Source organism: Lacerta agilis, chromosome 9 (assembly GCF_009819535.1).
Source record: "Lacerta agilis isolate rLacAgi1 chromosome 9, rLacAgi1.pri, whole genome shotgun sequence".
NCBI classification, from domain to species: domain Eukaryota; kingdom Metazoa; phylum Chordata; class Lepidosauria; order Squamata; family Lacertidae; genus Lacerta; species Lacerta agilis.
Window position 1 is genome coordinate 18560374 of NC_046320.1, and position 10409 is coordinate 18570782.

General features: G+C 39.3%; 1 protein-coding gene across 13 annotated transcripts in view; it reads left to right on the plus strand.

The window, feature by feature from the left end:
- The window catches only part of APBB2 (amyloid beta precursor protein binding family B member 2), a 101534-nt gene extending 95713 nt beyond the window's left edge, over positions 1-5821 (plus strand). For all 13 annotated transcript variants that reach the window (XM_033159615.1, XM_033159614.1, XM_033159616.1 and 10 more), the window contains 3 exons: positions 2048-2163; positions 3880-4059; positions 5152-5821. In XM_033159615.1, coding sequence (XP_033015506.1) covers positions 2048-2163; positions 3880-4059; positions 5152-5319 — 464 coding nt within the window. In that variant the 3' untranslated portion in view covers positions 5320-5821. The remainder of the gene's footprint in view (positions 1-2047; positions 2164-3879; positions 4060-5151) is intronic.
- The last annotated feature ends 4588 nt before the right edge of the window (positions 5822-10409 follow it).

A 10409-nucleotide genomic window follows, 5' to 3' on the forward strand; every position in this document is an offset into this window, starting at 1 on the left:
CAGAGGATAAAAATAGGTGACGGGTACGCGTTTCAATTTCTCCAAACTTTCAGTGTGCATACTTTGGGTGTTATGGTTATTCAGATCTGTTAGTGATATTAACTGTGGGGCCAGACAGTGACAGTTCTATTCCAAATTTATGATGTGTCGGTTGGGATTTGATCCAGCTTCTACTAGACTAGGAGTTACTGCAGGGATGTGCATGGCATGAAAGATAAAATTAAATTATTTGGATTTGCCTGTCAAATGTGAAATAACATGGTCAGAATGTTGAGATGTGGGTCTGAACTTACTGCTTATTAATTCATATGCCACTTAGATGTTTGTACAGAGCTTCGAATTGATATTTCTCAAAAGAGTTGACCTCACCCAGTACTGAATGGCAAAGCCCTTTTGACTGTGAAACGTGGCTTGGGGTATGGCATGCAGATGCCCGCTTTCCCAAGAGAGAAAGAAAAGTCCAAACCTGTTAGTCATGCCGAAACGCCTTGGACACACCTGAAATGGCTCTTCGGAGCCTAGCCACTTCCGTGTTTTGCAAGTCTGTTCCATCCTAAATACTGACAAAGTGAAGAAGAATGGGCCATGGTGATTCCCAGTGGTGGCTCATGAGAGAGGGGTGGAGGCAGGGGCAGACTTTGGTTGTGTTGCTGCCCCAAGCGAGGCCAAAATTTGCCCCTCCCCCCAATTTATCTTCTCAGTGAGAGATCTTTTCCAACCCAGCGCCTTGTGCAGGGGAACCACCTCAAATCTAGCACTGACAAAGGTACTAGAGTACTCCCAACAGGCATGGCATCCTTGTTGGAACAGGGATATGGCTAGGGAAGGAAAAGTGGGGTTCAAGGGAGCTCTGGGTTGGTGGCAGCCCTGCATGTGTGCACATATACCTGTGGGGCCACCGCTTCGCCCTTCCCGTCCCCACAGATGCAAAGTTTGTTCAATTATTTGTATTCTATCAAAAGTTACAGCCAAATAACCAGAAAAAGGAAGCACAACTTGCTTAAGTTGATATGCAGTAGCTTTCCTTCATTTGAATGTAGCCAATGAGCATGAGTGTTTAGAGAGCCAATCAGGTGCTATGAGCCATCAAACCTCGGAAACACACTTTTTCCAAAAGGTTTCCACAATTTTGGCCACTAGTGTATATCAGCGTATAAATGAGGGAATGAAACAGCTGCTTCAGCGCTGATTTCTACATCTTTCTTGGCAGCTTCTCTTGGACACCCCTATTTTTCATTACTCTTATTAGCATGCTTAGTCTACCCTTCCTCAGGGTAGCATATATGGGTTTCATCTTGTTTTATTCTCACGGATACACCCCCAATGTGAGTCAGGCTGGGAGTGTGTGCCCCAAAACCACAGTGAGAAGAGAAGAAAAATAAAAAGGATGTCCAATTTTACATCTGTCAGTTACATAGAAGAAATTATTCAAAATATTCACTCTAGAGTGACACCCAACTGTTCCACTTTTTACAAGGCAATATTTTCCCAATCTTCTGACCCACATAGATTAATTCATTTTCCTTTTAATGCAAAAAGTCCAAAAGGGGTTCTCCAATTATTATTACTATTATTATTATTATTATTATTATTATTATTATTATTATTATTAAATGTCAGCAATAGTTTTTCTCTATCAAACGTAACATTTTCCTTTATTTTCTGGGTTTTCCTTTGGTGTTTTCTTTTTCTTTCCCTGTTTTTGTTTTTATTTAGATTCGTTCAATGCTTTTTTTTTCCTTTAAAAATGTTTGCGGGGGGGGGGTACTCTCATTTTCCTACTCATATTGAAATACTGCCCTTCAATGAGGCCAAACTTAGATTCACAAAATGTTTAGGGGTATGCGTACCCACGCGTTTCCCCAGGAAAACAGCACTGGATTTGTTTCTTTTATCTTATTGTATCATGAAAAAGCTTTAATAAAATCTTACTTTAAAACACACACACACACACCCCGTGAGCTTGATATTCTTGCCTGATATTCTTCCCGCCATAAAACGCTGACTCTCTTTTAGTGATCTTGTCTCTATTGCTCTGCAACTGCAGGTATGGACACCCTGAATGCCGCTATAGAAAGTCTCATTGACTCCTCCAGCCGAGACGACTGGGTGCCTGTCACCATGAATGTTGCTGATGCTACAGTGACAGTCATCAGCGAAGGAGTAAGGCACAACCTGGCCTCTCTAAAAACAAGAAATGCTTCATATGTAGTTGATACTAGAATGTGGGCCTTGTTATTTAGCCAGTGCTTTGTTTTCCTCAAACTTTCCTTTTATTCAATTTTATTTGAGATAAATAGAAGCTGCCATATGCACTGCAAGAGCAGATTTGGCAACCGTTCGTGGTATGCATGGCATTTTTAAGATATTCATTTCTGCCATATGTTCCTATTTTCTCCTGTAAAAATAACAAAACTACCAGCTTAATAAACAGAGAAGAAAACCCACTTGCCTAAGATGTTATGGGAAATGTACAGATCTCAGTCATGATTTAACAGTTCAGTGAGCTTAACTCTCACGCACCAGCTTTTTGGATAATATCAGTCAGTGAATTCCTCAAATGCAGGCCCTGTCTGTTTTCAAGAATAACTGCCATCTAACATAGAAAAATGGATTTTATTAATATTCAATTCCAAAGTGCATTATACCCCACAATATTAACCTAAATTCCTTATTGGACTATCAGAAATCCATGGAGAAGAAAACAGATGAGGTGTTATATGTGCAATACTGGCCTCATAACCGAAGAACAAGCAAATCGGAAACAAACAAAACATGGCTAGCTGAAATACTGGACTCGTGGTAAAAATAATAATAATACAGTGGGTCCAACATACCCCAATAGCCTAATAGGGTTTTGTTTTTCAAAGGAACATTACTAACAAGAAATTGGTGTGTCAGGTTTGCACTATGAGATGGTTAATTTGTGTCAAAATAATGCCAGCCTCACAAAATTAACTTTATGGAGTTAAAATTTACAGTGGTGCCTCGCAAGACGAAATTAATTCATTCTGTGAGTGCTGTCGTATAGCGAAAATTTCGTCTTGCGAAGCACCAACGGGGGAAGAGCAGTTTGACGGGGGGGGGGAATCGGATTTTTTTTCGTCTTGCGAGGCAAGCCCATTCAAAAATTCGTCTTGCAAGACAGCCTTCCGCTAGCGAATGCCTTTCGTCTAGCGAGTTTTTCGTCTAGCGAGGCATTCGTCTAGCGGGGCACCACTGTACTCATTGAATCCAATGGTTCCCTGCAGTGCTTTGCAATAGGGTAACTGTTGTCGTTTTCGTTGTTGTCATTTTTAATCACCTTCTAAACAGCCATCTCAAGGTGATATATGCACAGAAATGTACATGGACAGCAGAAATCTCCTCTTGAAATGGTATAGCTATAAAAAAATGGAATTCATAGTATGGGCAAGATGCTCGGGTATTTTTCTACCCCACTTTGAGAAGTTGATGGGCATAGAATGAACCCCAGGTAGCTTAGGACAATGAGTAACCTCTAGTTTTTGGTTAATGCCCCTCATATTAATTTCTTGCATATCTGCATGCTGATTTAAGGTGATTTTTTAAATAAAAGAGAGTTGTTGTTTACTAAGATGCTTGGCAACCTTTAAAAAAATATGAAAGAGTGTTTTCATTGTGTGTGAAACTGCATTACCCTGTATGCCTATTTGCAAATCAGTCTCCAAGCTCGGGATGCTGTGACAGTTAGTCCACCTCTTGGAGCATTTTGGAAGGTTACACCAGGTATGTTCCTTGGTCCATAACTGGTGACCTTCCAAGAATCAGAGCTTCCAGCGCTCAGACTAATTATTGTTTCTTCAGTGCTACCTCTGAAACTTTTATTTGTAGTAACATGAATTCTTCCTTCCTAACTAGAATGAAGAGGAAATTGTGGTAGAATGTCGTGTACGGTTCTTGTCTTTTATGGGAGTGGGCAAAGATATCCATACGTTTGCCTTCATTATGGATACGGGGAACCAGCATTTTGAGTGCCATGTTTTCTGGTGTGAGCCCAATGCAGGCAACGTATCAGAAGCTGTCCAGGCGGCTTGTATGGTAAGTGACCACAGAAAACTGTAGTACAATTTGTAGAAACAGTAGAAAATGAAAAGAAACCAGTACATGAAATCCCCCTCAAATATTACTTTGTAGTATTTAGCACGAATGCAAAATGACACAAAAACAATAATTCTGTTCATTTTTCAGAGTGCCCTGATAAATTATAATTCTCTCCCCAGTTCTGCACTCACATCTTAACATTTAACACCATGATTCTACATATTAGTGTCAGCTCTCTCTCCCCCTCCTCTGCTTTAATGCTATTAGCAGTCAATATTGTGAACTGTTACGTGCACAGACTGAAAACCAGATAAGTAGCATAAAGCATCAGAGTCAAGGCAACAAGCGCCAGCCTTTTGCAAGAGAACAATGTGTCTTTATAGAAAGGAGACAATGGGAAGAACAAATTATAAGATTGATGAGAATAACCAGAGTTCCCTGCTTCCGTGGTATTATTCAGCATCTGCTTCCAGAGGGTTTAGTGGGTACCATCCTTCAAAATTGTCATCTGTTCTCTTGGGCTAATGGAGAAAATACTAGCACTAACCTGAGCAAGCTCTGGCAATCAGAACACGACAACGTTCAATCCCAGCCACTACCATCAAATTACGGTATATTATTTTAGATTTAGAGGTAGAAGACTTAAGACCAATCTGCCAACATGTTGAGTTGTTACTCCTTGTATTAGAAAGGATGGTCATGTATCCAATATCTTAATGATGTGTTGTCCCCACTAACATGTAATAATTGTGCAGAGAATGTAAGAAACTGCCAAAATGAGGAAAGACCTGCTCTAAGGATCTATGAGTGCCATGTCTTAAGGGCAGATTTGCAAAACCTGTGACGAACCAAGCCACTAGCAATCCCATGCAGGTAGCAAAATTAGGTTGATGAACCACCATACTCGGTTGTTGCTTTTAAATTCACCATGCATAGCTTGATGGGTCGCATTTAAGCTTGATGGGTCATGATATGTGTGTGTGTTGCCTACTCGGAAGCAAATCCTAAATGATGTTGCAGAACATAGTGAGGAAAGCTCAAGGTACCTAGCCTTACTAATGATTGCAGAACATCTTTGCTTTCTTTCAGCTACGATACCAGAAGTGCTTGGTAGCCAGACCTCCTTCACAAAAAGTCCGGCCTCCTCCTCCTCCTGCAGACTCGATGACCAGAAGAGTCACGACTAATGTAAAACGGGGGATGTTGTCCCTCATTGACACTTTGAAACAGAAACGTCCCATTACAGACACGCCATAGCAACCCTGCAGGAAAAGAAATGGTTTCTTAGAAAACATCTAGCAGAAGATACAGTAGCCACATTAAAGAAGATGAACTGATTTTTGGCCTTCCAGTTTAAATTGGTGATGCTTTGTCTTCAGAGAATTTACCCTTATCAAATAATATTAGACAAAAGCATGTTCTCTCGTTCTTGCCACCATCATGTGATATGAAAAGAAGCATGAGTAATTTTTTTGCTGTGAGGTTTCACACCATGAAGTGGAAGGTCTGTTTTCCAACTGTGTAAATATTATGAACGTTACTTACCGGTAAATTCACACATACACCAGAAAGGAATGTGGCACATTGCTCCTCGGAGAGAATCATGCCCAAATTGATATTCATCCCCATCCTGGTTGGGATTTGTCACAAGCAGTCCTTGTACCCTGCAGCACTTTGTCCTCATTTTTAACACTGAAGTACATACCAAGTATTAGTTACCATTGTATTATTGTAATATGAATATTGAGCTACTTTTTTTTAAGTAACTGCATTCATTAACCAATCTTCCATCTTGTGCACCCTAGTAACCATTTTTCATCTTCTGGCGGCCAGTTGGTTTTGCTTCAACACGACAGTTTCCTATGCAGATTGCAGTTTGATTGGAAGGAGCATGCAAACGATATTATAATTGTGACAATCACATGTGTATCGGTTTCAGTGACATGCTGGTGCTGGGAATGACCCTTTCCCAGGCATATGTATGCACAAGAAAATAGATGGGCTCTGTTGTCGCATGGTATTAACTACATTTGGTTTGCATGCTTTTTTCTTGTAAAGAAGCATTGCCCCTGTAGCAGATCATCACCTTTGAAATGCCCTTCAGTTTTGAAATCGAGCTTGTCATTTAGGAGTTCAGAGAGCAGTCTGAGGATATGCTGGGTTTTTTGTTTCGAAACATAAATCGCAGCACTGGTGACACTAAGGCTCAAGCGCTTCTTAGCATTTTCTATAGATGCTGGTCTATGCTTTTATATTTTTCTACCCTGATACAGGCAGGAAGCAAAGGTAAGGACCTGATAGGTGCATGAGGTTAAAAATAGTAAAGCCAAAATGTACCTTAATCCTTGACCAGTCGTCTACAAGGATCAGTGCATCAGAAATGGAATTTCAGCAATACAGCATGAGTAAAACCTCTTTAACTCAGAAGGGGAAGGAAGATTAAGGTATCCTTTGTTACTTTTCCTATGACAGGGTTTGCATTAGGTAACTGTGAATGTGCATGGGTTTTTCCTAGTTCTATCACTAGAACTATGTCCTCTATTTCATTTCTTCCCATAGAGGTTGGGTGCTGAGCACACCTATATTTTACGTTGATTTTAAATTAAGAAATCATGTGACCTCCCAATAGATTTTGTAACACCCACCGACCACCATGTTTGACCTTTGCAATGCCAAGTGAAACTTGTTGCAAATCCCACAACCAACTCCACACACTAGTTCCTTCTAACTGCACCTTATGCTATGTGTTTTGGATAGTTTTAAATATTTTTCATGTGTAATGTGTAGCACATTTTCACTTGCACAGCTGCCAAAGGAAAAGCCTTAGAACCCATCCATGCCTTGGGGCCATGTCAGAGGTCAGGCCCCAGAATGTCGAATGTACAATTGAAGAGGGTAAAGGAAGGCAAGCTTGGGTTTGTGCACTCTCCTCCAGACCACAAAAAACTACTAAAGAGATTATATCAATGCATATAGGAGTAAGCCACAAAACCTCCTATTTGTTCAAAAGTGCAATGTGGAGCCATGTGTGAATCAGTCTGTTGTAGTCCAACAATCTGTAGTATAAGGAATTAGGCAGAATACTACACTACTGTCAATCAGTAATGTCAGCCCTGAAAGGTGTCAAGATAAAAAAATGCTCCTTCCAGTTTATTTCTTGCACAAATATTGCAAGAAAAGCAATGTGCACAATCATGCAAGTGTGTTTTGACAGAATTTGTACCTAATTGTAGCTTGACACTATGAGTGCACGCTGCAAAAAAGACATGATTCTGTTGGTGCTGCACGTGTCGTTTCAATACACACACAAAAATGTGTGTGTGCAAGTTTCTTGTGCTTCTGCGGCAGACAGAAATAGGCTGGAGAATGATAGGAAGAGGAGCAACTAGGAACAGCAGAGAGTTGGGGGGATGATGTCCACTGCTCAAAAAACAAACAAAAAACCACATCTCAGCATCCACAGCTGCTTCCATTTGGCTTGCATATCCTAAAAGGTTTCTCTTCCTTTTCCCTCCTCCGCTGAGGAACAGCTGCTGCCAAACCAAGCATTGTGCTCACTTGCTTTGGGCTTTCTTTCATGCGCATGTTTATCACTTGATCAGTACCACCTCAAGCAGCGGCTTGCGTGTGTGACTGAGACACCGGACCACAACCCCTTCCATATCACCTCAAATACACGGCTTCTCAGTGGAGCTAGGTCACACATCCAACTGCAGGTCATCAATTGCTGAATCATCAATTCAGGCATGTGTGAATTAGCCCACAATGTTTCAAGAGCTACAAAATGAAAAACTTGGCAACTCCCCCCCCCCCATTTTTATGATGTATGGTTTGCAGGTTAACAAGACCAGAAGTGAGCCTATGCATAAAGAGATTTTTTTAAAAAAAGTCTGACAACCCTTATTATTTTCTAGTTAACTTTACAGAGGTAGTAAGGTCCGTTACCTTCCAAGACAAGTAACCCTAAGGAGTGTAGCCTCATGGCTTTATTACTCTAAAAGTCACATCCATTGTACTTCTAAAGTAGGCAAATGCTTGGGTCCGCCTTTGCTAAGATATTACCATCCTCAGTTCCCTCCTGGAAAAAATAATCTGGCTCACTTGCTCCATTTTTAGAAAGTACATGCTGACTACTAGCAGCTCTCCTCCTCAAATAATTTTTTTTAAAACAATCATAAAGTTGCACACCGATAGTTTCTGTTATATGGCTATGCTCCATTATCATTAAGTACTTAAACCCAAGCAGGAAACTTATTTGTGTCTTAAGTGGCATAAAGTTTTTCTGGAGTGTGACCTTTTCAGACACTTGCTGAAAACAGTGAGTAGACCAAGCATTTCTTTCTTTTTCAAGTAGCTTTTGGATTAGTTACAAAGCTTCAAAAGCTTTAAAATCTTTTTATTATTATTATTCTTTTCAGCATTTTAAGTCCCACCAGCTGAGAGTTGCATCCCACTCCTTTAAAATCAAACTTGTTATAAGATTATTTTATCTGAACCTTCTTTATGGAATAATCTCCATTGTAGAGGTAGTGTCTCTGAATACCAGATGTTGAGGACTAAACAATAGGGAAGGCCACACTTCTGAGCTCCCAAGGGCATCAGGCTGGCCACTGCTGGAAACAGAAAGCAGCAAGGCAGTTCTTACCAGACAAAAAAACAACAAAAAAACATTTCTCAATGATGGCCAAAATACATGTATGGGTTGAACGCGAACAAATGCCAATGACTTACTCAATGTTGTAGTGACACTTCTGTTATCTATGCATTCTTTATAATTGCACAAGGCAGCCATGTTCACTATGCCTTGGACGTTTCATGTCTTTTTTTGATTAACTTGTTAAATACAGCTTAAATATTTTTATTTTATTTATTCTATTTTTACTGAAATATCATTCGATTATGTTGACATATCTTTATTACTGGATATGATCTCACATGATAATCCAGTGCTAAGTAATCTCAGTGTACTATAGGTTGCCTAAAGACAGAGGATTTTTGTAATTATTTGTAGTCACCTTTTTAATTAACTGAATATGTAGAAGTAAAATGGCAAAAATAACATGTAAAGCTAACTTCTATTATTTTTAAAAAACACAAAAAGCAAGTTAGATGCTGCTCTCACGGACCACCTCATTTGCGTACTCCGTTGAAGGAAGGGAGATTGTTAACCAGTCATTTGTGATAGCTTAATTAATGCCTTTTTTTCTGCCCCAACCCACAGCAGTTCTTTGATGCTGCTTGTTGCTTCGTTTATACAAAACAAGTACTATTTCTTTAAAAACGTGTTTTCATAGAGATGAAGAAATGCCTAAAAATGGAAAGAAATCTGCATGAAACGCCATCAATCCTACTTCTGTAACAAAGAGGTCTTAATGATAAACTTTGTGTGCAAAGCCTTTAATAGCCAAGTAAAGGAAACCTACAGAAAGCTGAATACAAAGATGGCACCATCTACAAAGCTTTAAGAACTTGTTTATTTGTTAAAGAACTCTGCAGTCAATTAAACAGATCACATATGGAGAGAAACTGCTATTTTTATCACATTAGCTCACAAAAGCTGAGCCTCTCTAGAGCTCTATCATTACCATCATTAGCTCCTCTCTTTGGCAGGCATAGTTATTTTGAGGGAGAGAAGTGTGAATAGCAGAAGTAGGTTTGATTTATTTCACTATCTGCAAAAGAGAAAGGAGAAAATACACACAGTTTATCAGTAAGAGCTCTTGGCATTATGTGAAGTAGTTGATTTTAAAACAGAAAAGTTTTTTTTCCACCATTGTCCACTTTTTACACATTTAAATGTAATCTGTTGCAAGAATAAATTTAGCTGCATTAACTGCTGGCCTCTTGTGTTTATGTCGCTGGGAGCTTAGTGCTTTCACTAGAAAAGCCACCATTCTAAAAACACTCGTCTTAGCTTGGTAAAAAGAAATGTTTATTATTCCTTCTCGGAGTTTTATTTTAATCTCCAGATTAAAATATAAAATAGGGCAGATTTTAATGAGAGTAGGTTTACTAAAGGAAAAAGATTAATTTTTGAATATTTAAGCAAAAAGCTAAAGGATGGGGAAACCCAGCCAGATGGACGGAGTATAAATAATAAATTAAATATTATTATTATTATTATTATTATTATTATTATTATTATTATTATTATTATTACCACCTAATGCAATAGTACTCTCAACTCCCAAGCAAAACACTTCTGGTTTGCCACATGTTATGCATCCTCTTCAATTTACCCACCACCAAATGCTTAATTGCTCCTGATACGTTATATATAATGAAGACTGTTTCATATGGAACAGAAGGTTTCTTCCAACATCTGAAAAGATACCTAGGCATCTCAG